The 27,416-nt window shown below is 42.0% G+C and overlaps 1 protein-coding gene and 1 long non-coding RNA gene across 2 annotated transcripts in view; both read left to right on the plus strand.

Moving 5' to 3' along the window:
* The first annotated feature begins 6,665 nt into the window (after positions 1-6,665).
* On the plus strand, positions 6,666-12,510 carry LOC146437733 (uncharacterized). The gene is made up of 11 exons (XM_085057669.1): positions 6,666-6,988; positions 8,719-8,780; positions 8,939-9,092; positions 9,471-9,727; positions 10,035-10,120; positions 10,474-10,568; positions 11,013-11,118; positions 11,376-11,484; positions 11,607-11,738; positions 12,022-12,179; positions 12,336-12,510. The coding sequence occupies exons 1-11, from the start codon at positions 6,916-6,918 to the stop codon at positions 12,367-12,369; spliced, it is 1,266 nt and encodes a 421-aa protein (XP_084913795.1). The 5' UTR covers positions 6,666-6,915; the 3' UTR covers positions 12,370-12,510.
* Positions 12,511-19,714: 7,204 nt separating this feature from the next.
* LOC146437734 (uncharacterized) overlaps positions 19,715-27,416 on the plus strand; it is a 44,060-nt gene continuing 36,358 nt past the window's right edge. The window contains exon 1 of the long non-coding RNA XR_014851963.1: positions 19,715-19,756. This is a non-coding gene — a long non-coding RNA (uncharacterized LOC146437734). The remainder of the gene's footprint in view (positions 19,757-27,416) is intronic.

Consider the following 27,416-nt stretch of genomic DNA (forward strand, 5'->3'; position numbering starts at 1 on the left):
AAAAGCACAATTAGGAAGGAAGAAATAGCCTTTACAGCATGACCAAAGTGCTGATAAATAGCTTCAGAAATGCAGTTCTTGTTGCAAGCCAAGATAGAAAATCCAAATAATAGTTGTATACATTGATTTAGCAATCTAACTATAGGCTTACAGGACAGTATTGAAGAATATTAACTGAAAATCCTTGACCAGAATTCAGAAAATTATAGCATCATCAGAAGTCTTTTATCTACAGAACTGTAATGTATAAAACTGTAAATTTTAATGCCCCTTTTTAGAATTTTCAGTAGGTAATAAATAACCATCTTGTTTTGTGGTCTCTGTGGGAAGAGGGAGAATAATACCTGATTGGCACTCTAATCTGAGAAATCACAAAAAATGGGGCTAGGGAAAAAAATGTCTATAATTGTATTTTTTTTTTTCCTGCCAAAATGAGCTTTCTGGGGAATAAAGTGATACTGCAAATTTCTAGAGGTGATTGCTGTAATAAAACAGCTTCCAGAGCTTATGTGGAATTTTAGGGAATGGCAGAAATTGCTGTTTGATGTACTACCAATGTTAGAAGACAGGATTGTGCTCTTGCTTTGCCGGTGGTGGTGACTTGGAAGAACTGCTTTCCTTTCCCATGCCTCAGTTGCTATATGTGTATAATGGGCATAATACTTCTCCCCTGTGAGAAAAGTGAATTAGGTCCATGAGAATGAAGATTCCATACAGGAGTAGGACTTCATTATTGCATATGAGGCTAATCTGAGGTTTCTCTTTAAGCCTTCCTACTGAAATGAGATAGAAGCACAAATGTGTGCTTTGGGAATCCTCACAGCAGAAGTTTGGGAGATTTTTGTAGTAACTTGGTGTGGTTTGGCTGTATGAAAAATGCAGTGTTAGAGCTTCCAGTGCTGCATCAAAATTGCTGTGGCCATGCCAAAATGCAGCCTGGTATAAACACATTTGGCTTGTTCAAATGTCTTCAGAATACAGAGAGAAGTTAGTTTTGTGGTGACATTTGTGCTGCTTGTCCCCTGTATGCTGGATTGTAGCTGTCATCTGTCTTGAGGTGGAAGAAGTCAGTAGATGTTCCATATTTCTTGATTTATCTAATCTGCTAGGACTGGGATTGTCTGATAATCTGGAATTTGATGCACCTTGTCCATCTTGTTATTGCTGGGTGATGAGATAGGATGTCTATGATTTATTTATTCATGTATGGAAGGCACTAATCATATTTTAGCAGTCAAAAAAAACTAGCATAAATTTATTAAAATAGTTGTGAAATTAGAATAGAGGTTTCCTTTGTACCATTTGGTTGCCAAGTGTGGCATTACACAATACAAGCTTTCAATCTATGTGAGAAGTAAGAAAAAATTACCAAGTGGTTTAACCTTTTGGCTATAAAAGCATTGTGTCTTTGGGTCTTGTTCTAATCCCACTTAAATCTCTGGTGGTTTTGACACAGTTGATTTTTTGGTTTTCTTTAATCTTGGGATATGATGAGCTCCTGCTTGAAGCCATGGCTTCATTCGTCCTACAAATCTGTGTGTTTGTCAGCCAGTCGACAACTGTTCTTTGATCATGTTTTTTGGGGGTTTTGTTTTGCTTTTTTCTCTCACAGGGACAATAAAAATATATTTTCTCTGGCACTCACTGCAAAACCATAGAAGCCTTGCCTGAAATTAGGAATGATCAGTATCCAACCAGCCTACATTTTAGTTAAAATGTTCTGGAATCGTGTTCTTTGCTTTTATCATTTGATGCTATGTTTATTTTTTGGCCTTGCCCTACACTATAGGTATATGGACACATATGCATACATGCAAGTGGGAGTAAAACTCTCAGTTACAGAAGTCTGATCTTGCATTTAATGAACATGTGAAATGATGATGAAAAGCCTGTAGGTAACTGGGACATGGACAAAAAGAAGAACCAGAACTCTGGAACCAGCAATATAGAGAGCATTTTCTGGAAAGAAAAAGTATGTCCCACTCTCCTCTCAGTTTTTGGCAAATAATTTTTGTTTCAGCATCAAAATGAGGGATAAAATAGTAGTTATTTTCACTGTGAATAATGATACATCTCAGAATTGGAAACAACTTCTATGCCTTGTTTTATCTTCATTTCACTTCCTCAAACCAAATTAATTTGATTATATTGTGGAGCAAAATGCTGGAAATGTTCTTTTTTAAAATATATGGAAAGTAAAGTAAATAGAAAGCAAGCATGTGTTCCTTTTTATTGTATTTTTATGGAGGTTATAACCAGAGTTATTTTCTTCCAGATTTAATCTGAGTTCTTATAAGCAGTTACTCTTATGGAGTCAGTATGGACCAGATCCAAAGTTGTTCAAGCAAATAGAGAGATTTCTAGTGATTTCAGTGTTCTTTTGATCAGACCCTTAATCTTTTAGCAAATGGTAATCTTAATAGGACAATTGTGCAAATGGTGCTGATGGAATTCTCTTTTGTGCCTAAAGGAGAAGGTGGAGATTTACTAAGTGGCTGTCTGTAATTCTCGTTTTACTTCATTGTCATTCTGTTCCCTTTCCAGCTGTTTTTGTATACAAAAAGTTAAAGTAAATCCCTTTTAGAAGGTCTGCTATTGTGTTGAGGTACTTAAAGTTTAATGTCTTTGTGTCAAAGCGCTTTTATGAAAGAAGATTTGTCCAGGCATATCCTGTAATAAACATCTGGAAACTGCAGGGGTTAGCCTATAGTGGCTATATAGCAAGAATACAGTTTAACTAGCTGGCTTTACATCAGGATTAATTTTCCCCTTGGTTTGGTTTTTTTGGGGGGGTTGTGTTTGGTTTGTTTTGATTTTTCATTTTGTTAATTCACTTATTTCTTTTGTAATCTGAATATTTATGTCCTGTTGTGGTCAAACGTTCTTAAATACTCTTCAGGTAGCAGAAAAAGCCTCATCTTGGATTGATGCTGGGAGGGCTAGATGAAAGCAGATTACTTCTCTGCATGCTATTCACTGATTAAGTGTTTGAAGAGCAAAGTTTCTCATCTTTAAAGACAATTTCCTCTAGTACAAAATATATAGGAAAATGAGTATTTCTAGATTAGTCAAAAGAAAAAGCTGCCACAGAGGTAATAGGCATCATTTGTATGTGGGCCAGAAGTTTAATTAGGATTTAGCAAAACAGAAAACTAGAGCTTTAGCCCATCTGATATAAACCAGAAGTGAAAGGCCTTAAACACTTTGGGGCAGGGAGGGAATTTAAGGGAAAGGGAAAGACAATGAATAGTTTCAGCAGAAATAATGAAGATGAAGAAAAATTGCAGAAGATACCCTAAAATAATAAAGAAATAGAAGTTTGCAAAGGTCTCAGAGGGAAAATTAGGTAAGGAAAGTTCTGGCAAATGAGAAGTAGAATATGAAGTAGTAATTCCTTCACTACATTTATAGTCCTGTGAATGAACAAGCAAAACCAAAATCCATATTTTGAATGTGATGATGCAGAAGGGTAATGATCTGTAATGGCAAGAGTCACCGTCTAAGTTCTCAGATGACAATAAGAGGCTTCAGAAAATAATTTTAAGTGTATGACTTAATCGGTAATTCTTGGAGAATTATTATCGCTGACAGTCCAGGAACAGATTAATTGAGTGGATGTGCAGAAATAAAGTTATCATCTCCTCAATTTAGCTGCACTTACCTAAAGTACAGCTTGACTCCTGCAGACAAAACGGGCCTAGGAAGTGAGTGGAGTGAGTCAGCCCTTGGACAGAGGCACAAACCTGGATTCAGTCTTTTGAGGGATGGAAACAGCATTTCCTCATGCCACCAGTGCTTGCTGGGGTGACACCAAGAAAGGTTGGCCAGAAGCATGGCACTGCCAGTGGTAATGTGGAGATGATGCTGACCAAGGGCCTGGAGGACCTCAGGACCTCATCATCTCTCAGAACTGCCCTGTGACTATTCCCCAAAGGCCTTCCGGCAAAAGGAAGATTTTAATTACTTTGAGGAAGGAGGAGAAAAATAAAGATGGAAATGAGAAATGCAAGTGCTTACAGATATTGGCAAGTGTTCACTGTAAGTGCCTTTGTTCAGAAAGTCCTCAGCCCTTTTTTAGTCTGAAAGAGGAACAATTTCCTTCTGAGGCATTTAAAACTAATTTTGTTCCCATTTGTGTGAGATGAAAAATCGTGATACTTATGACACTATTTCATTTTAATAGTGCATTTAAAAATATGTTTAGCGTACAGGATGGTCTAGATTTAGTGCTTGGAAGTTTTATTTTATTGCTGTGTATATTTCACCTAAACTTCCAATCTGTAAAACACACATAATTAAGGAGCTGCAAGCAAAGTCTCATTGTATTTCTCTGCTGTGTTACTTCTGGCTTTTTTCTGCCCTAAGAGGCCATGCTTCCTAAGCCCATAGACTCATTAGCCCAACCTGTTAATAAATGCCAACTCACATTAATTACAGTATGGTGTGTGGTTCACATTAAGAACAGCTGGATTACTTTTAACCACAGTGGATGCAGTCTGTTGCAGCAGGATGAGCAGGTAGTGGGACTTCCCAGGTAGGGATCATCTATAAATAAAATTTCTCAGACCAGAACCATGCAGACTTGTGCGTTTTAAAGTTAATCAGTGCTCACATGGTGCCTCTCCTCCCATCATCAAGCTTGTAACAGAAAAGAGAGAAGGGAAAACCCATGCATAGGCATCATCTAGGTTTGTGTGGAACCTACTTGTCCACACAAACACTTAAATCAAGTGCTCAAAGTTATCCAGTGGGGAATAGGCTTTGAGCACTGTACCACAGACTTCCAGGTGCTAGACCAGACATAATACATGCCTCAGATTTGATAAATCCAAGCATTTCGATTACATGGATTAATTACTGCTAATGAAGGAATGTAGTAAAATTTAATTTTTCTATTGTAATATGCAGCGTGGATTCAGTTTTTAAGTTGAAATGGTTACACGTAGGATCAAATTCTTCAGAGGATTTCATACTCAAAAATCAATTAATTCAGACAATTTTCTTTTCATTAATGAAAAAAAAAAATCTAAAGTATTTGTTTGAAACTGGCTGAAATGGAGTTTATTTCTGGTTTTCACAGCTCCTGAAGTTATGTGAAACAGTGGAGTTCAGTTTAATTGACCATTCATGGTGTGTTTGCATGTTGCTAATTTTAAAATACAAGGCTTAATGTTAAAGTTAGAATTCAAATGACATACATAGAAAAATACATTTTTTTTACAGACACTAAACTTTTCACTTGCTATGATGCTGATGGTTAGATACCTTATTTAATGATAGTTAATACAGTGATGCTGATTTTGTCCCTGCTGTGTTCATTATTAACCCCGGAAGGCAAGGGAAATTTTATTAGACTCAGTACTGGATATTAATAGTGTGCCTGACTGTGTTGTGAAAAAAAAAGAAAAAAGAGCCTGCAAATATTTGTAAGTTAATTGCCTGACTTGGAGACCACTAATGCACATGAATAACATTTACCCACGGAGATTGTCTCAGTGAATTCAAAATCTGTCCAATGAGTGGTTGTGGAATAAGGCCATAAATCACACCTCTATGGAAAGTTTAAGAAATTTTAATGAGAAGGCACCCTCAAGGTATTACGGAAAAGTTTTCATGAACGGTATTTTAAAGTCATATATAATTAAATAAAGGAACTGGTCAATGTTTCAAAATAAAGAACCAGAAGTTAAGCTTACTTTGCCTATATTAAAAAAAAAAATCCGGAGTGGCCATGATAGCTATTTATATTCTACCTGGCAACAACAGCCACCATGTCCATGTGCCTTCAAACCTGGTGCACCATACTCAGTGGCTGAGTTGTAGATGCCTTGCACATGGGTTTCCATTTATTTTCGTGGCTGGCCAGCGCTGCAGCAGAATCAGTGGGTGGGCAGGCAGCTGAGCCATGAAGGAGCCTGGCACTGTGCTTTCACATGGGAAGCAATGCAGGGATAAATGTTCATGGGGTCTGTCTCATGGCTGAGTGAAAATGCTGTGATGGTCCACCAGGGTTTCAGCTGTGCCTTGTTTACCTGAGCAGTGAGTAGGGACAATGATGCTGCAATGACTGAGAGAAGATAACAAGCTGGTGGCCAAACAAAATTCCTCTTAGGGAAGGTGGTTTCTTAGATCCCCTGCACATAGATATCAGTCCCTATCTGAGATGGTTAATTTGGAAGCAAAGAATCTCTGCAAGGTTGGTGGAGAGTTTGGGAAGCCAAGAGTCATGCCCAGGGGACTCTTCCAGGAGGGTGACTGTGCCTTGGAGGATGCAGTTGCAAGGTGCATGGTGTCTTTGCAGCAGCTTTGTGAATCCTGGTGTAGTGAAAGAAGTGCATCCCAGTGGCCCTAGAGGTTAGGAGGGGATGAATGTTGTCCTTTGAGCCAAAATGTGGGGTTGACTTCTCTTGTGACCTGGGGTGGAGCTCCCCAGCCCTATTCTGAGCACACAAAACCTTTCAGCACTAATGCATTTACCACACCAGGTTCCAGGAGTTTCTTCCAGCTAGGGAGGATGAGTTGGGATGTGCAGGCAGGACCATGAGTGCAGCAGCCTGAGGTGCCCAGTGGGGCTGCCCTGCTAATGTGGACACCAGACGTGTGTGAGGCTGTGTGGTGGCAGGTTCCATGCAGGCCTGTGCCATGATGTCACAGTGGCACACCCATGGTGACAGCTCCTGCTCCTCACACTGTCCCTGGAGCTCTGTCTCTGGAGAGGCCTGGGTGACAGCAGCACTGCTCTCACCAGCACTCTGCTGTGCAGGAGCTGCCCTGCTGCCAGGAGGTGAAAGGAGGCTGTGTCACAGCGTTGGAAACACCATTTGAGGAGTGTTGAGGGGGAGGAGAGGAGCAGAGGGTTTCTGTAGCAGGAAAAGCACCTTTTCCCCAACTGTTGCAGTGCAGGGGAGGGCAAAGATGCAGAAATACCTGCTGTATAACGCTGTGGAGCCAGAGGAGCTCCCAACCCTCAAGGAGCTCAACACCATTGGTAAGGCCCCAGGGGCCCCTTGCAGGAGCACTGTCCGTGCCAAGATTAGGTGGAGAGAAGCTTTGGAAAGCTGGGGAAAGGTGGGGTCTTCTGGATGGTACAGACTGCTGCAAGGACAGCCCTGCCTTGTGCTGCCTTGGAGGTGGTTTTGGTAGTTGTGATATCCCACCCTTAAGGGGAAGGGAGCACCCAAGATTCATAGATGCTTGTGGTAGAAGTGATGCCTAAAGATTTATGCTTTTTATATATTTTTGATATATTTGTAGTTCTATAGATTAGTATTATATGGTTATATAGCTCCAGGTATTTTTCCTATGCTTTCTCTTAGATTTTAGAGTAATCAATTAACCTTCTAACACATTCCTGAAATACTGTTTAGTCATATTTTCAAGAAGAGAACATTGTATGCATACATACAAGTACATTTTGTTTTCCAATCAGAATCTGAGAAGACACAACAATAAGTGGAGCAAAGAAGCCCTGGACCAACTCCAGCGGGGCAGTACCTGGGGAAAAATTACCTCACCAACTGTTCTTCTAATTGGACAATGTTTGTTAGATATAATTTGTTAAACTCATAAAATTGTGGAAATCCAATGCCCATGACCACTGGGACGCCTGGAAGCTTCCAAATAAAGGCCTGCTTTTTATTTTACTATTTTAACACTGTTGCAAGGGTTTTTCTCTTTTGATATCAGACAACAGAATGGAACAACAAAAAAAAATTTGGAGGGTCCACAAAAACTCATCAAATCTTTTTAGAAAACTACACAGCTGCCATGGACATTGCTCTGATAGTCCCTGACCTACTACTATATCAGCATATGGAAATGGAGTTTGGGTAAAGGGCTAAGTTGAAAAGAAATAAAGAGAAGAAGAGATGGATTGGAGAAGAAGGGAGGGAGAAAGAGGAACAAGAGAAAGGAAAGGAAGGAAAAGAGTGAGAGAGAGAGAGTGAGAAAAATTACCATTTCTGATTCCAATGTCAGCCAAGCCATTGGGATGTCCAGGGTCCTGGGGGCTCTGAGCAGGCTTGTGGGGGTACCTTTTTATAGACAGGTTTCTTGCTTTCTACACATGAATTATCCTATGCAATCTGTTTTTTCACACCTTTCTGGAAGTGGGTCAGAGGGCTTTGGGGGTCTTTGGTGGTCTTGATCCCCCCTAAAATCCATGCCAGTTCTTGGCCTCATTCCTACTCTTGCACTGTACTGTGTTGTGCTTATCTCCAGGATGCAGAACAAGGATGTTTGTCCCAGAAAAATGCTGTTGTACTTCCACATGGCCCTCTTCTCCAGCCCCATTTCATCCTTTTCCACAGCATGTTAATACCAACAATCCTTGGTTATTACCAACAGTCACCGTCTGTATTACCAACAGTCCTTGGTCAGCTCCACAGCCACCCAGCTATGTGTGTTTGAGATGCACACATTAGCCCCATCTGGCAATCTCCAGTAGCCCAGGCCTCCAGGCACTGGCTGTGTCTAGAAGTGGAAATTCCCTTCACAAAACTGCAGTCTGCCTTTCCTCTTCAGGTCTGTCTTGGACACAGAGCAGGCTTTGAGCCTGGGGCAGTTAAGAACGCAGCTGAGAAGCCTCATCAGTGAGAGTGCTTACTCAGGGCAAGAGGGGCTTGAGAGTGCTCCACTGTCACCTGCATGGGTAGAGGCACAGGGGATGGTGGCCTGTGTTGAATTCAGAGCATGGTATGGCTTTCATTTGCTTTCCAGAAATCTGCAGAATCTGGTCTGCAATGTCTCGGTATATCTACAAACATCTCTTGCAGAAGATGGTGAGTCTTGCCTCCTGCATGTGCCTCATCCTGCCCCTCTGGGGTCCAGAGCAGGGCCCAAAGTGCCATCCCATGACTTGCAGGGCCAGGCAAATCATCTGGCAACCTCCTTATCTTTGGGCAGCCCTGCCAACACTTCCTCTTGCTTATGTTTTCAGGCGGTGGAGATTGGAGTTGGGACATTTGCAGTTCTCCCAGTGCATGCCAATGTAGAAGGGGGCAAGGTTTTGCCTGTTGAGAGACCTATGTTTATTGTGAGCAAGCCTCTGAAGATGTTTTACGGCCTTGAGTGTGATGAGACCAAAATTCCTGGTAAGAAGATGGGACCTTTTCCTTACATAGCCTTTACATTTTGGCTTGACGCCAACACTTCTGATATGGCAAACAGACTCTTCTAAGCTGGAGAGTACTGAGTGTGACACAGGTATGATGGCCCAGCGCTCTTCCCCTCCCTGAGGAGCCAGCCTCATCTGCTCAACTCCCCTATGCTCCAGCTGGTTGGTCACAGCAGGAGGCAAAACTCTGCTTGACCTCTCTTGTCCACTACATCCTTTCTGGAGATATGGCTGAAGCTGAAAGGGGAGTACTGTCTGGGAGTGTTGCCTGGGAGTGAGAGCTGGGCACTGATGGCCCCTAGCCTCTGAGCTGGCTGAACTTTGGTGGGAGAGACGCTTTGTGTTTGTTTGCTAGATGAGATGCCTGTTGTTCAGCCAGACTTTGAGGAGATTGCTGCAGAGATCCACTTCCGCCAAGAAATCGTGGAGCAGTGTGTACAGGAGACCCTGCTTTGCTTTGCTGGGGCCCTCCGAGAAAACAAAGAGGTGGAATTCTCATTCAGGACCATTGGTATCCTCGCTGTGCGATCAAAAGTGGTCATCATGACCTTCTTTGATGTCTGCCTGCTGGAGCTGGATACAACAGGAAACATGCTGAAAGCGCTTCTTGAGGTGAGCTTGCCATTTCTGTGGGATTCCTTCTCATGGCTCCATGGCAATGCTGTCAAAGCTCTCCAGCTGCCTTCTCTGGGCTGCTGTCACCTGCCCCACCACCCAGCCTAGCCACACACTACCAATGAGCTAGTCCAAGTCTTGGCAGCACCTCAGCCCCTTTGAGGGAGGAACTAATGACCAATGGTGGTGTGAGGCTTTCTGAGAAGCAGCCTTGGTGTCTTTGAGCAGCAAAGTGGTTTGCTGCCATTCTGAGCAACCAGCATGTGTTCTGGATATCTCCTGACCTACTGCTGTCCCCTTGCAGGACCCCAACATGATGAGCATTGTTGCCTTTCCAGGCCAAAATGATTACAGCCGGGTCAGTCAAGACGAGGTTATCCTACTGCCAAGGTGAGCAGAATGGCTGCTACAGCCCTCAGATTGTCGAGCAGCTGCCTGGGGGTATTGTCTTGCTGAGGTTCCTTTCCAGCCAAACTTGGGCAAGAAGTTCTTCCCAGGAGAACTTCCCTCTCCACTGCACACTTCTCCCTGGCTTGGAGATTGCAGATGAAGTGGCCATTCCGCTTTCAGTGTGCCCTGAGAGAGACAAAGCAGTCTGTGCTGGCAGCAAGGACAGCACATGGACCACATCCTCCAAGGACTAGGCAGTGGCCCCCAAAGATGTGTGGCAGCAGCTCATAAGTGTCAGCCTCCAAGGGACCCTGATTCCCAGCTTTACCCAGCTGGTGCCTTCTTGTTTCCAGTCTTGTAGTTGAGACCCCACACCAGCCATTGGCCCCTCCAGTTTCCCTGAAGCCCAGAAGAGAGTCGGCGCCTTGGGGTGGAGGTTACCGCAGAGGTATGTCCCAGCTGAGTGCTGGCAGGGGACTGTGGGTGCTCTTGCCCTCATGAGGACAAAAGGTTTGAGGTCACTGTGGGGTGACCTATTCTGGAACAGGCTTTGAGCTGCAGGCAGCCCTTACAACCCAATTTCCCCAGCAGGTCTCTGGGATTCCCTAGCACCTCCCAGTTTTTCCCATTGTGGGGGTCCTTTCTGCAGGCAGGGTCCAAGAGGGAGAAGAGCAAAACCATGCCCAGGGGCAGTGGGTAGCATGGGGGGAATACAGCTCTGGAGCAGATCCAGCGTAGGCAAGGGAAAGGGGCCTGCCTGGAACTGTGACTCCTAGGAGTGGCAAGGATTGTCAGTGAGCCTTGCATGGCATGACTGAGCAGCTCTGCCACTCATGCTGTCCCACATGGCCTCAAAGACAATGCGTGCTCTTCTCATGCCTTCCGCTTGCAGCAAGTGTGCTGGATCCAGTGTTCCTGGCTCGGCGGAGGGTGTCTCAGGCCAGCCAGCATTCAATGGAACACGATCATCCTAGAGACAAGGAAACTCCCCACGCCAGGTAAGCCTTGTAGAGGAGTGGTGTGGCTGAGAGCATGCCCTCAGTATCACCCTTATTGTCACTAATGATAAAGGGTGGAGTTTCCCTTGGCTGGGGTGCATGTGCTGATGCCAAATGGCCTTGGAGACTTCTCCCGCTGGACATGGTCCTCCTACTGAACTTCTGGGTGGTGCCAGAGGACAGGCTGCAAGCTCATTCCACAGATACAAGCTCACACTTGGCTCCCACAAGCTCAGACTGTTGGCCATTCTCTTTAGATACCTGTCACTAATCCGGGAGAGGACCCACAAGATGCTGAAGCACTCCACATCTCCAGTTCCAGAGGAGTTGAAGGACTCTTCAAGTTCTCCACGACACTCAGATGCGGTAGGGACATCCTAGGGTTTTGCCAGTCCTGTGTCACAGCTCGGGCTCTGGGCTGGGGCAGGAGAGGCAGCAAGAGCCCAAGGTGGCTAATACAACATGTGTGGTGTGTGCATGCCCTCCAGGGAATGCACCCCCTCTACACTGAGAAGGAAGAAAGAGAGCTCCAGCTGCTGATGGCATCCAAGCGCCATGACGTGGAAGCAGAAGTGGAGCGCAAATACTTTGGCAACCGAATGGTCACTGAGCTAGGCAAGGTACGGCATGCACCTCACAGCCCCCAGGAAAAGGGCGTTTTGCCTTTCTTCTGGCTGGGAGGGGAGCAGGGAAGGTGCCCCAGCACAGCAGGAGTGCCATGGCTGGGGGCTGCCTGCAGTAGGAATGATCCCCAAGGCCCCAGGCTGGAGCGTGCAGCTGGCTGTGGCACAGGCTGTGTGCTTTGGGCTCTCATAAAGCCTGAGCCAGGCCTGTGCAGGGCACACACACTTTGGCTGAAGCTTTGAGAGCAGTGCTTTAGGAATGTCTCCTCTGCCTTTGCAGACCTCCTGCCCCTATGTTTTCGAGGATCCCTACCGCCCTCCCCACGTCTTGAAAGAGGCCTACGCCAAGAAGCTGAAGGAGCAGGGGCGAAGCACGGCAGGGCAGAGTGCCTTAGAGCAGCAGGCAGGGTTTCAGCTCCCAAGGAAAGTGCTGGAAGAGTAAGTGGGTGGCACAAGGGCCACAACAGGCCCTGCAGAGCAGCAGGATGGCCTCGGCAGCACTGCCAGCAGCTCCCAGGCTGAGCCAGGCTTTGGGGCATCGGCAGCCCTTCTGCCTGGCTGCAGAACTGAGTCCTTTTTTTCTGTCTCCTCCAGGAAGGGTGTGCAGACAGGTCTGGTGGAGCACTGAGGGGAAGGCCCAGGGACTGCCAGCCCTTCCAAGAAGCTGCAAGCAGCCCTGGAGAGACTATTGTCATAGCATCTGTCTTTTTCAACAGGAGAGCTGCCTGGAATGGGTGGCAGGGGCAAGGACCGCCCTAGCTAAGGAGAATGGGCTAAATAAAGGTTGCTGGTTCCTGAGCCCTGTGAGTGACCATGCTGATGCTTTCATTGCCTTTCTATGCAGCCAAGGGGCCAGGAGAGGACCCTGCCAGACCCATGGGAAAAGAGCAAATGGGCTGGAAGTACCTGGCTCTGACAAGCAGTTGTGACAGGCCATGGGACTGAAAAAGTGGTGTCCCTTCCAGGGTAAAGAGCAAGGGGGCTGAAGAGCATAGCTTCTCTGCATCCAAACTCCATTTTGTAGGGATAACCAGAGACCTGTGGCTGGTCACAGGACTGTCAGTGCAGGTTTGATCTGGCAAAGGTAAATAGTGAGCTTGATGCTCCTTGAAGAGCTACACTTGCATGGAGAAATATGCTTCATTGAAGACATTCCTTAGTTTAGTCCTTGGCTGAGCCTCAGTGGCCTTCCTGGGAGAAAGCTTATTCATTTCAGAAAGAGAGAAAGTTTTGAAAGTACCACAGTCCTTTTTTTGGCAAGATAAACCACGGCATGAAGAAGAAAGCCATGACCTGGAAGGGTAAAAGAGCACTAGCAGCAACATATGCAGCTATGCCAGACCTTGTCAGACCCCAGGGTCTCCACTGGGACTGCTACTGCTGAATATCATCTTCCTTAATGCCATAGCTAGTGGGATTGAGTGCAGCCTCAGCACATTTGCAGATCTCTTGGGAGCAGGAGCCAGGCTGACAGTTTTGGAGGTAGATCTTCACTCTATGGACTTTATTATAGGACTTATCCAGGCACTGAGCAGCCAGAAAACCTTTTTGGCTGCCTCTCCATGTTCCCAGGCCTCCCAAACCATAATTTCCTACTCTTCAGCTGGCCAGAAGCATATCCACAGTGGCTGGTCCATAGCCAGCAGTTTCTGGTGGCATTAGCAGCTGGCTTGACAGGGACAGAGGTGACACAAGGTTCTGGACACAGGCTTAGGGGATCAAAGTCACACTGCATTTTTATTGCAAACTGAGGTGATGAATTGGTTTTGTGTGTTGTTTTTCTTTTTTTTTTTTTAATTAAGTGGGGCACTGTTTCTGTTAAGAAGCTGAGGGGAGCAGGAGGTATTGGGTAGAAGTGAACTGCTTCAGCAAACAGAAGCTCAGAAGCAAAGCAGGGGCCCTGGGGAGGCAGGGGCTTGTTCCTAAATTGGCCCTGCCTTGCAGCTCGTGTGGAGAGGGCTTGGCCCCGGGAAGGATGTGCTGGCACTGGAAAGAGGTGGTTTCCTGCCCTTCCCTGCCCCCAGAAGTGCATGCTGCCAGGCCAGGAAGAAGAAAGCTATGACCTGTAAAAGACAACAAGCAGCAGCAGCAGCTCCTCAGACCCACCTTTCCTAGCTGAGGAGACTTCAGTCAGGCCAGATCACATTCATTTCTGCAATGGAGAACCTCCATCATCTCTGTGGTATTGTGTGCCCATTGCAGCTGGTTGAAAATAGTGGTGTGAGACACTGACAGGTTGTGCAAGTAAAACAATGAAGAAGGTGTAAGGGCTGGCCAATTGCCTGATGCTGCCAGTAACTGTGCTTTATAAAGTTTTAAAGTGTAAAACTGGCCTGATTTTTCAGTTTTCTAAACCTTTTCAGCAGCCTGCACTTGACTTCCTTGAGCAATATGTTGAAACAAATCTGTTAATTTTCTGCATAGATGTGCAGCCAGAAGGAGCAGAAGAAAGCTATTGTGTTTAGAGGAGATGGTTTCACTCCCATGCCTTGTGAAGGAAATCTGTAGGATCATAAGAGCATCACAGACAGCTTTTGTTTGAAGATGCTGTGGATGTTTTAAAGTAAAATAAAAGTCTGGTGGTTGACTGTGCTATTAAGGGCAAGTGCTTCAGCATTGTGATTTAAAACTCACGCCTGCTCCCACAAAACCAGTGCAGGGCTTCAAATTGAACTGTGTGTTTAGCCAGAAGTCAAGGAAAGATTAATAGCCAGCAAAGAAGCTGGAATGCCTTGGGAAGGTGCATCGCTCATGCTGGTGGAAGTTAGTGGAGTGAGCTGCTGGTGAAACTGGTTTTGATTTCATTTGCATTTTGCTTCTGATGATCAGCTCTTTGCTAGGGAGCACACAGTCTCAGTCCTTGGCTTATGAAAGGTTGGATTAGCCTTTCAGAAAGGTGTGTGCTCAAATATTGTTCTTCTTTCAGGCATCTAATGTATAATTGGCCTGCTTACATTATTGGCTGTTGTCTTTCCATGCTAAGTGACTGAATTATTGGCTGAGAGTGTTATGTGCTCACACAGAGGGAAGCCTTGTGCAATGAAAATGCAGGCATTCTTTAAAAATGTGATTGCATTTAAAAAAAGTAGTTTGTTACCAATAGAATATGGAGCAGTAACCCTTGCTCCTAAACATAGACAGTAATCTAACTGGAGCTGTAGAAACTGACTTCTTGAACATTTGGTGAAACTTCTAATCCTTCTGGGGAAATAATTGTGTGTTAATTAAGAGCCGGGGTTCCACAAGGCTTATTAGCTGTCTAGCTGCATCTGAGAAGCATAAGGTTGAGCAGAGTTTAACTAAAATTTAGAACTGTTAATTAGTCTGCTTTCTTCCCAGTCTCCTTTCTATTTTCCTGGTTTTGGTTTGTGTAGCGCACTTTGAATGACCCGAGAGAAGCTACTGTGCTTCTGACATGATAGCTCCCAATTGTAAATGCTGTACTTTACTAGCTGTGAAAGAATAAAGCTTTAAAAGAGCTTGGCTGCCCTTAGCTACAAGCTAGCTTGTTATGGATGAAGAAATGACAGAAAGTGGAAAAAGCAGGCTGGCTAATCTTGTTAAATTGGCTGAGTAATGTTGCATTCACAATATGTGAGCTCCATGCTGCAAGGCACAGATGCTTTAATAAACTTTAGATGACCTGTCTTGCTTTGGCGCTCTTTACAGGGTTCAGAAAATGTTTGATAGGTGCATGGAAACCTAAAAATGAAACCGCCTTCCTTGTAGACCTCTGGTTTGGGAGTTACAGATATGGGAATTTGTGAATGTGTGAAGGTTGTGCTTCACTGATGCATGCCTGGGCAAGATAAGGGAGGGAAAGGTAAAACCTGAAACCTGTTTTAGGTAGGTTCAAAAGTTTGTTAAGCAGCAGTGCTGACTGTTCCCTGAGTTTCTCCCTCGGATATTATGATTCAGTTTACATTTTGTGGGGAGGGGTGTGGGGGATGCTAGCATGCAGTGCAAAACTTCCAGGGATTCTGGTATGATATGAGGTGAACTGAACAAAGCAGATTGCTATTTAAGCTCAATAGTCCCTGTGCCCCCTAGTGAAACAATTCTGAGCCTGATGAGTAGGAACGGTTTGAAGGTCCATTGTAAAAGAATTCTACTAGAATTCTATTTGTTAATTCGTTAATTAGAGTTGTCGGGCTGCTTTGTATTTCTTACAATGACTACCACTTCAATCTAGGGGTGTAGTTAAGCCCTTGAGCTAATTTGACTTCTGGTTTCAGTCCTCCTATATTTCATGCCCCACTTTTAGATGCTTTGTTGTTCTACTCACTGCGATGTTTATATCTTCCTTTCAGTTTGTAGTATGTCTCAACTAAGACATTTGCATTAATATAAATGCATTTGCTTAATACAGATGCACTGCAAAATAGAATATGCATCGGAATGACTAATCCTGGCAACTTAAATGGTTTCACACCAGTAAGGTGTGCCTGTATTTTAGTTCAGAAGTTTGGTGGGTGGGGGCCAAGTGGAAAAGGGCATGAAGTGTGGTGTAGATAGCCCTTGAGTTATAAATGGAAGGAATACTTGGATCTGTAAAAATGTCTTAATCATGCAGATTAGAGTAGCTGTGCTGTATGAATACAGTCCTATTGTTCCCAGCATTTGAGGGTGATGGGGTTTTTTCCTCCTATCTTTAGCTATTTCTCCACACCTTTAAAATACATATTTGCTTTTTATTAAGAATAGCCTAAGAGTATCTCTTAAATCTAAATTTGAGAAGGCCCTGAAACAATTGGGTGTCTGATCATAAATGTGAGAGTCTAGGTATGCATGAGTAAGAATCCCAAAAGCTCTTTTACAGAGAGCACTTATTGTGTGATTCTTTTGGCAGTGCTTGTATTCTTCCACTACTAAATCTTGGGTTTGTTTCTTGTTACTAAAGTAGCTTTTCTGTCAAATACACTGCACAGCATTCTGATCTGACAACCACTTGGCAAGAGTTGCTTGCTTGGAGCTATACTGCATACCTCTAGTTTAACTTTGAAGTTAGAAGTTTGTTTTATAAAAGGTTATTCTCAGTTGTATGCAGATAAGTCTCTTACATGGTGTTGTTTCAGACAACTAAATCCTCTTGACTTTAAAAGAGGAAGAAAAATATCTTTTAAATATCTTAGTGGACTTATAAATCCAAGCATCTTTTAATGACTGTGATTTGGAGAACATATCTGGATGGGAAGAGCTCAGCTCTAAGGCACCTCACCTAACCCTGGTTGCTTGACAAACATCTGTGCATATATGCCCTGTTGCTTACTCTGAAGTATCTTTTTTTACTAACTTTCTGTTCTGTTTTACCCTCTGAAAAACTGATGCTGAACTTTCTGACATTTATGATCTCTAGAGTCTCTCTGCATTGTTGGAATTACCAGGATATAATTTATTCCCATTTCCCAGACACAGGTTCCTTTATACAAAGTGTAACTGCAAGTGAAAGTACTGCATTGTCTGGAACTAATGCAGAGAGAACAGCACATTGGTAGGGGCAGTGAACACTGACAAAGGTAGTTTTAAGAATACAGCAGCTTCAACAAATAAAGCCACAATAAACTTTAATGTTTTGAAGAAATACCTTTATAGTGGTAACATCTGAGCTGTAGATCTTGGCAGGAAGCAGCTGGTTACTTTAAAAGGTGGCAACAAAAGATTATTTTAACTCTGATGGGGGAAAAAGAATCTCCTTTTTGAGGAAAAAAAAAAATAAAACAACAAAAATCATGAATACATGGTATTGTAAAGCACCATTTAGAATATGTACAGTTACTTACCAGAACATAACAGGAGATACACAAGTGCAGACCTGAACACGGAATAAGTCTGTAAAACCTTTGGGATAATCTTGAGAAAGTCAGAGTAGGTCAGTGTTTTGTTCTATTATTTTATAGTTGCCTGTGTTGCAGGATAAACTTGGCAGCACTCTTGGGTGATAGCTGATGGACTTAGTGAAGAGCTACAGAAAACCATACACATCTACAGAGATGGAGATACTGCTTCTGTGATCATAGAATCATATTGTAGAATGGTTTGGGTTGGAAAATACCTTAAAGATCTTGTAGTTCCAGCCCCCCTTACCATGGGCAGGGACATCTGGCACTAGACCAGGTTTCTCAGAGCCCTGTCTAACCTGGCCTTGAATGCTTCCAGGGATGGAGGACCCACAGCCTCTCTGGGCAACCTCTGCCAGGGCCTCACCACCCTCACAGTGAAGAATTTCTTCCTAATAATTAATCTAAACCTACCCTCTTTCAGTTCAAAACCGTTCCCCCTTGTCCTGCCACTACACACCCTGGTAAAAAGTCCCTCCAGCTCTCATAGCCCTGTTAGGTACTGGGAGGTGCTCTAAGGTCTCCCCAGAGCCTTGTCTTCTCCAGGCTGAAAACCCACAACTCTTTTAGTCCAACTTCATTGGAGAGGTGCCCCAGCCTTCTAAGCATCCTGCTGTTGCAAACTTCCATTCTTCTGCCTTACTGCCTCCCATCCCTTCTGTATGTGCTAGGGAGGAGTTTGTGGCTGTTTGGCTGGAGGTCCTGCTGCCAGCTGTGCTTTGGACTATCTGATTCTTTCTCAGTCTCCCTGATGTTCTGCTGCCTTCTCACTGCCTCATGCAGCTCAGCCAGGTTCTCCAGCTGGGGCCAGCTTTGCAGGCCTGTTTGCAGCCTGTCCCTGTGCCAGGAGCAGGCTTTCAGTGAGGTCTGTGCTGTCGCCTCTCTCCTCTGCAGTTCTCTCTGAGTGGACATCAGCTATGGGAAGGCACATGGTGCAGACTTCCCCATTGCCTCAGCCACTGTGGGTGAGCCACTCTGGAATTGCTCCCCTGCTCAGGGAATTCCCTGTGCACTGCCATCCCTGCCCTGCTGTGGGACAGGCCTGCCCCAGAGCACTTCACCTCAGCAAGGGGTTTAACTCGGAATCAGCTTCCTTCAGGGGTCTGAAAGGAATTGTATCAAAAGAACGCCATAAAACCAAACTCCTCTAGCTTAAAGGGGGTAAAGAAACACGAGGCTTGCTCTCCATACCTCTTACCCACTTTAACGAACTGCAGTGGGAAAAAGTGTACCTTCAAAGAGGGTATTACCACAAGAATGTAGCTCAACTGCAAATGTCCTATTCAAAACCATGCCAAAGACACTGTGACCTTATTTCTGTAGCCCTGGTGTGTTATTAATTTGCTTGGGATTGTACCCTGTAATTCTGTCTGCTGAAGCAAGCTGAATTTCTGACTCTTTCCTGGCAAATTGAAAGTGCCCTTTCAGAATGTAAGGTAAGGACTGACCCTGTCTGCTTTTCAGGCAGAAAAGCCAAAGACAATAAGTTTCATGAGGTAGCTTTGAAGTTTGGATTGCAGTACGACCCAAATGAAAACCCCAAGTTCATCTGAAGTGATGGCATCAGCTTTCTCAGTGTGGGGCAAAATTGGTGGGCTCCTCCCCTCTAAGATACTCACAGGGAGTATCTTAGAGGGGAAATCTCTGTGCTAAAAGAAGGAGATTAGGACATGGAAGCACACCTTTGTGTACAGCTCTGTGGGGTGTAATCCAACCTATAAATGCTCTTCCTGGAAAGAAAGCAGAGAAATCATTACAGGTTTGATATTCAGAACAAATAGACTTGTGTGAGCTAACATTTAACTCTTGCAAGCTGAGGTAAAATGAATTATAAAATGGAGATCCTGTTAAGCTGTTTGCTTTCTAGTGGTTAAATGGCTTAAAGGTTTTAGAAAAATAGGACTTTGTGAAGTACAAGTCACCAGTGTTTTATACTGTGGTTAAAAAATGCTATATCTCTATCCCAGTTCAGATCAGATGACAGATACGTTTAGCCTTTGTGCCTTAATGCTACTGCATATGAATGTGTATATAATATTCAAAATATGTATTCAATAGAAATTGAATTTCAGTTAATATCTGCATTAAAATCAAGGATTCATGAGTGATAAATTGTTCACCTTTCTTTCCTGTCCTAGGAGATGTACCGAAGAGAGCCAGTGATGATATGCTGTCAAGGTAAAATGACTTTGCTCAGAAAAGGGGAATATTCGGAGTTCCTATTTCAATGAATAACATCACTGGAATGTTCACCCCATCAGGCAGCTCTGGAAAACAAGCTTTCAGAAGGTCATCAGCTTGTGCTTGTAACCTTGCTGCCATTTGTCTGGTAGGATCTCTCTTCATCGTAAACCTGAATGCGTTTATTAGGATTGCAACGAAGAGGAGGTCTGAAGAGAATATTAAAATAGTTGCTATTGTGCCAGGAAGAAATTGTTTGTTTCGGCAAGTAGTGGAGTCCACAGAGCTGTTGAAATGAAAGGTCATTTTCAGACTGTGGAACTAAATAGGATATTCATGTGAAAGCAAAGAGGAGAGAATCAAAATGTTTAGAAGTTAACTTTTAATTCTTTTTTAACCTACAATGACCAAATACTGTGTTCAAGCAATCCTTCAGACAGACACCGCTCTGATCCTTCAGACAGACACAAGTGGGGTTTTTTCTGGCTGCAGTGAGTTTGGAGAAAGAGGCAGGATGAATGTAAATGCTCTTGTTTTATCTATCAAGTTGATATGAAGTTCACTAAGGCTATTTATGACTGTGAGGGACTTTTTGAATTGAAGAAGATAAGACACCCCACTTGCACTCTGTTTTAGGACTAGAACTTAAAATTGCAGTGGAGAAAACAGGCATAACTGTTGTGCTCAATTTACTTTAATAGGACTATGAAGTTGCAGAAGTCTGGTCTTTTGCTGTCAGTGGCAGGAAAAATCACAAAGGTGTTCTTTTGAAAATATTAAGGTGCCAAGGAGGAAGTAAAGCTTGGTTCTCCTTTTGGTTTACTTATTTGTTCAGATCTATTTATACATTACTTCTAAGAATGGAGGAAAAGTTTTTCAGATAAGAATTGTTGATTATAAAGTGATGCCTTTCAAGGAAGGAAAATAAATCTGTGCCCTCCTTTTTCCCCATTTAGGTGTATGAAGTATGCTTGCCCATGGCAGGGGGTTTGGGACAAGATGATCTAAAGAGAATATCTCACATATGTTTATTCTCCTAAAACACCCTTTCAGAACTAATGTCCTGTAATCTGCTTGTGATCAGTCAGCAAGGAAGAAACCTATCAGGAAACTAAACCAAAGCAAATTTCTTTCTCAGGTTTTCAATGAATTGAATCCCAGTTTCAAGTTCAGCAAGAGAATATCCAAATGCTGTTCTTGTATATATCATTTCTTTACACAACAGCAATTTCAGCCTATTAGAAAAGTTTTCTTAAGCTTAATTGGAGTGAGGAGTGGGAGGGAATGTCCCTAGAAAGGGTTCAAGATAGTGAAATTTGGCCATTAGGCACCAAAATCTTCCTCAGAGAAATTTAGTACTACACAGTGTTAGGGGATCTGTTGACATCTGTTGCTGTAGATGTATTCAAATTCAAAAGAGCATGGACAGAGTTCAACAATGAAACTGTTGATTTCATTGCATTAACAACATCTACAGGGGAAAAAGCAATCAGCAAAATCAAGATGCATGCTAGTTGAAGCACTTCCCATTTCTTCATCTGTAGGTGAACAGCCTGCCATTGTTCATATCTATTTCCTAGGCATAATCCCCCTTGATTATTGATACTCTCCCAAAGTGCTGTAGCAGGAACCTTGTAATCTTGTAACAGTTTACTTTTCTGCTTGGGTCAAGCTTTATACTGGTAAATGTGGGTGTTTGGGGTGAGAGAGACCAGGCTCAAGTTTCACGAGCAGTGCTGAGGAGGGTGGGCTCTGAAGGGGATTCCATTGCCTCTGTGGATTGGGGTCATGCAGAATTAGGCAGTCTCACCCATACTCTGCACAAGATCATCAGCAAGCTTCATTTTTTTCTTTGAAATTTAAATCATCACTGTCTCAACCCCTTGAATACTAAACCCAGCAGATCAGAGTGAGTGTCATGCTGGATTCTCTTTAACTAACCTGTCCTCTGAAGAGTGCTGTTTTGTTTTATTTTCCTCACCATATACTTCTCTTTCTGCTGTATCTTGATTTACCCTTTCCAACCTTGTGTTGGTGAGACCTGACAGCCCTGAAAAAGGTTTATTTTGTTAGTAGGTTTTTGTGGGCACACTATACATAAAGGTCACTCAAACACAGATTTGCTCTTCAGTTTGAGCTTGACACTGTGTTGGTCCCAGATTTTTTATGTAAATGGTGTTAGGATAATATATTTATTTCCAGCAAAAAGACAGCACAATCAATTTTAAAAAGCAAATGGTGCTGCACTAGATCACAGACTTTCGTGGCTAAAAATAGCAAATCAGATGCTGGGAGTTGCTGAATGCTTTCAATCCTCATTCTAAGGTAAAATTTCAAATTAGGAGTATTTCCTAATTTACATTTAACAAACTATTACTTTCTGGGCCTAAATATTTTGTTATATGGTAAAACAGTTAAATCACAACCCTCTATGGAAATATTGGCTGAATATTTCTGAAATTGGTGGTGTCTTTTAGAAAAGAATTGTAAAGTAAGATCACAGGAGCTCTTGTCCTTTTTGTTTTCTCTCTCCCCCTGAACTGTGTGTTTGTAACCCCTGCAGAGAGAAGCAGGATCTCTAGGTCCATAATAGCCTTTAAACTCTACCCTTTTGGTATGTGAGAGAATCAGCTGGCTAATCTAAAGACATTTTAGAATAAATAATGCTTTTTCTCCCGTGTATTAGCAGCAACCTTTATAGAGGTTGCATGCATACTTTCTCTTAAAGGTTATTATGCTAATTTAATTTTTAGATTATTTTCCTCATACTATAAACACACATAATAACCCCATTTATTTTGTTTATTCTAAAAATGCTGAAATGCTAACCACAGTATAAGAAGTGGAAAATACATTGCTTCCATCAGCTTCCTTCTGTGTGCTAATGACAATGAATTTTAAATTACCCATGCCAGATTTTCTTGGCTCTATACTGCTAATAGGAAAAGACAGTGGAAGCAGCACTGGTATTGCCTTGGAAGTAAAAGTGTAGGTGCTACAGAGAAAGAAACATTGCAGAGACTGATTTTTTTCCCCTTTAAATTAATATTATTTTCCTTTTATTAGGTTTTTCTTTTAAAAATGGGCTGTGTTATCAGCAATGTGAATCTTAATTGGGTATTCTTTTGTCTGCCATGATAATTTTTAGCATGCCATAATATTGGCTCTACTGTTCTGAAGGTTGTTCTGACCTGAAGTCTTGGATAAAATAATTTCTTACAGAGGGTAAGAGAACCTTCACATGTACCATAATTGTCCTTGGATTTCTACACACCTTACAGCACTCACTGGTGTAAGATTTTCTTTCCATCTGTCATTTTCATGGGCTTCTGTATAGTTACAGCCCACAAAATGATTTTATATTTGTGTGAAGTCTGTGAAAGCAAGCTCATGAAATGACTGCCCAGGTCCAGACACACAGGCCTTTCTTGTCTGGCCCCTGTAGCCTCCATCCTGAGTCACTTGCCTGCCACTTGCTCTAGTACAGCTTTTTTTTGGAGCTGGTCCTTGACTTATCCCTCGATATTGTGGGGCAATTGGAAAATCTCTTGTGCAAGGTTATGGCTCTACATGAGTGCACATACCAAACAGCTCGTGGAGGTGCAATTTGGGCTCTGATGCTACACACCATGTTCCCGCAAGGTCTTCCGAAAGTTAAACAAGATATTGAACTTTCAGAGTTAGTTTTTCTTTTGCTTTGATTCTTAATATACTCTTACTGTACTAAGAGTAGTACAGTAAGAGTATATTAAGGTAATATACTCTTAATATTACCTCTTCAGGAAACCCCTGCGGTTTCTTCCCTGCCTTGTGTTCATTTTAGTCTGAAACTTGCTTAACAATTCTAAGCAAAAACTAAGTGAAGGGAAGCAAAGCATAACATGGTGTTTGAACTGTGATGGCAAACAGAAATCTCCATGAATATTCAGGTGAAGGAGACTTAGTCCCTGTTCTATTTGATGTTTGTGTTTTGCTTTTTACTAAATTTGACAGTGTGTTGCTGTTGAAAAAATTAGAATGAGTACAAAGAAAAGGTATTTCTATGTGTTTCAAATAAGTTTGGAATGAAAATCTTATTTAAAATAATGTCAGGTGCTACAATAGCAAAATTGAGATGTGGAACTCTCGTGCCATTTAAACAAAAGATTGTTATCCTTAATTTTTTTTTTTTTTAACCAACAGCACAATAGTGGCTCCTATTGATTTATAGTCTGGTGCCAGACGTTATTACTGCTAAAATATAGTCCATGTAAAAATCAATGCATGCATACTATAGTACATTAATTACTGTATAGTTTTTCCTTCCCAGCTAGGTGCATACTGATTCAATATTAGGTCTTCACATGATAAAGATCTAATGAACCTTTCTTCTGTAATCTATTATATATTATTACTGCAGATGTAGAACTGATTTGCTCACAAACATCAGACCTCATGGCAAGTTATGCTATATAGTTGCCTCCCAGGTTTTGAAATTATTCAGCTTGTTCAAAGACAGTAAAATCCCAGAAAATAATGACTACAGGGTTACATGAGGAAGTAGAATGTACATGTGGCTGAAATGAGGAGCTACTTAAATTTGTCATTAAGAAAAATACAGTTGTTTGTATATCAAACTGTACACATTTCTCTGCATCTGTGCTCTGTTATTAATACCATCAGAAAGGAGTAGACAGATATACAGTTTAAAGGCTTTGGTTTTAAGAGAATGGCCTGCTTGTACAGAGTTCACTTTGGAGAAATCATCTTGCATTAGTGCTTGGTTTTGTACATAAATCTGTAGTACTTTTGAAGCTCTTTGCAGTGTTTCAAATGGGCATAAAAAGAAGTTCATGAATGTACATAAACTGAAAACATGTATTACAGAAACAAAATATCACTTTCCTGTAAACAGCTGCCCTCTCAAGAAGTCAGAAAATGTGTTGCTTAGGATTACAGCTGGAGTTAAAACAAGTAATCAAAACATATTTCCCTTTTTCTGAAATAAATGTAGATGGAGGTGATTTTGACTTGGAAATAATTGCAACTTAAAAACACTCTGCTGCACAGACCCTAAACCTGATGTGTTTAAATCTTGTTGAACACATTTTTTTCTGACGTGAGTGCTTTGAAGCTCAACTTATACATTTTAAATTTGTTTGACTTAACTCTTTGGGCACCTAGCTCACTCACACATTTTACTGTTATATGAAAATAGTTTGAATGATGCAGTACAGTTCATAATGTTCTTTGTGTGCACTGATGTGATTATTCAAGAACTAGATATAGAGAATGTTTTCTGAAGCCTTACTAAGGGAAGAAGATGCTTGCAAGGTTACATTTCATATAAAATTTTGAAGAAGTAAAAAGAGTGGATTTTAGCTGAAGAAGTTTCCCAGCTGTGTTTTTTCCGTAATCCCAATATACAATCTGTCTGACATGCTCTGTTTAATGTGGTGAAGACACTCAGTATCAACATTTAACTCTGAGTATTTCTGTTGCTGAGCTACTGCTGTACCCTCATGTTTCACCTTTCTGGTCCAGCTAAACTTGCTGGGGGTATATTTGTAGTAGCTTTTGCTTGTATCTTCCACTAATTGATGGCTTAAGGTTAAAAGAAATATATTGAGGGTTTTGTCTTTGGGTTTTGGGTTCTGTCATAGTTTTTATAGTGTTCTGGTTTTTTGTCACTGGCTATAACTGGAATTCCCTACACTTGGAAGATCAGCAAGTTATTAATGAAATCTTCTTTAAGTTATTTTGTTGGGGGGTATACACTAAGTTTAGAAAGAATAGAGATGCAATTTCTAATGCGGCAGACTGACCAAGAATGATACTGAGTAAGACCTAGGTACTGCAAATGTGATTCATCAACACATTATATTGTTTGTCTTCAAGAGGTACCTGTACTTCTGCATTCATTCTCTCAAAGTCTGTGGCATGCTGAGTAATGCCTTTGGTGCAAGCAACTTGTTAATGTCTTCTAACAAAAAAAGTTGTCCTTCGAAACAGTTCTTTATTCTCAGAACTCATTTCATGGCTGGATGATGACCAGTTATGTCCCTGAATTAGATGTGTAATTAATGTGTTGTCATATAATGTAGAATTAGCAAATATATTTTTTCAGGAGTAAAATTCGGATTACTTTCCTTGCATTTCAGTCCTTTCAAGCTATAAGATAATCAGAACTAATTGGCAAAGAGTATGGTCTCTGTAAGGCTCTCTGGGCCTAAAATCTTTCAGTCCCTTCTTGCTCACCTGGAAGCATAGTATGAACAGGTTTCTTCACACAAGGCCTTGATTTTGGTCTTGGCACAAAGGACAGGATCTTCATCCCCACTTCATAAGACTAGTCTGTCATAAAGTCACACAAGGAAGGAGCATGTCCTTCCTCAGTAGGCATGTAATGAGATGAAACTGCCCTATGAAAAATGGTAAAGAGGGGAAGAAGCTTTAAAGTATAGCATTTAAAGAAATCTAATAATTTCTGGATTTTATTTTTAATTATTAATTATTTTTAATCTACAGCTGACATAGTAAAGTACATTTCCATACAAAGAAGACTGGAAACTCACTTGAAATTTTAAAATAATGGTTTTTTTCGGATAATATGCCTTGAATGGCTGAGTTTTTAAAAATAAAAAAATTAAAAAATAATAAACAGTTAAAGAAAGGCTTACAGGTGAAAAAAGTTTTATCCTTCACATAATGGGAGAGAGTAGGAGGAGTTGTGATCATCTGAATCGTGATTTCTCTGCAGTGCAGCTCCGTGTCCTCAGAACAAGATCACAGATTCAGAATATAAAATTATAGATTAGTTATGCGTATTTGAAGGCTGTTTAAGGGACTTGCTAAGGTCCAAATTGTGGTGGAGCTGTTTCAACAATACTTCAGAACTAATTTGCAAAGTTTATGAAAGCTAAGAGTGGCACAGAGGATGTGACAACAGAGTGCAGGTATCTGCAAATACCACAGTATAGGACATGTTTATTTGGAAGGTTTATCATTTTGACAGTGGATTTAGAGTTTGAATCTACATTTTCCAGTGGTTGTGGAATGTGTTTGTTCATCTCTGAGAATGGCTGTGTTTGTTCATCTCTGAATAAATGTAGTCACTAGGTGGAGTTGAATATATCCTAGGAGTAAGACTGAATTTCTGTTCTTTTTTCATCAATGGCAAATAGCATTTTGTTTTTAAGAAGAGAATGAATTTGAAGACATTTCTATTATCTGATAAGAGTATAGTTTAGTGAGTGATATTAATCTCCCCAAAGGTTCAGTATTTGTCTTTTGAGTCCATGAAGACTCTTTATGTGTTTTGAATGATGGCTCACACTGATTGCATGAAACTGAGTGAAATGACACCCTCAGCATTGTGTCTATCTCCTCCCTCTGCCTTTCACTGACTGTACAAGTTTCAATTGAGTTGGAGGCTGCCAGAATATTTTGTAAGCTCCCTTTCAGCAAACAGTAGATATTGCCATAGTGAACTGGGCTATTCCTTCTTGCTGAGCAAGGAAAATGTTAATCTGTGAAGAGAGATTTTTTTAAATCTCTGTGATTTAAGTAAAACAGACATTGCTGAGCCATACTACAGGCATTAATAACTGTTTCATTCTTATTATCTTTGCTTTCTAATTAACTTATTTTTCTTTTAAATTGCAGTTCAAATGGTTGG

The sequence above is a fragment of the Lichenostomus cassidix genome, chromosome 4 (genome assembly GCF_008360975.1).
Source record: "Lichenostomus cassidix isolate B80296 chromosome 4, HeHo_3.0, whole genome shotgun sequence".
Taxonomy (NCBI): domain Eukaryota; kingdom Metazoa; phylum Chordata; class Aves; order Passeriformes; family Meliphagidae; genus Lichenostomus; species Lichenostomus cassidix.

What these genes read in the sequence shown, in the direction of transcription:
- LOC146437733 (XM_085057669.1), top strand. Translation starts at nt 6,916, where the DNA reads ATGCAGAAATACCTGCTGTATAACGCTGTGGAGCCAGAGGAGCTCCCA. An exon ending in AAGGAAACTCCCCACGCCAG is followed by an intron (nt 11,119 to 11,375) that starts GTAAGCCTTGTA and finishes CATTCTCTTTAG; the next exon opens with ATACCTGTCACTAATCCGGG. An exon ending in CCAAGGAAAGTGCTGGAAGA is followed by an intron (nt 12,180 to 12,335) that starts GTAAGTGGGTGG and finishes TGTCTCCTCCAG; the next exon opens with GAAGGGTGTGCAGACAGGTC.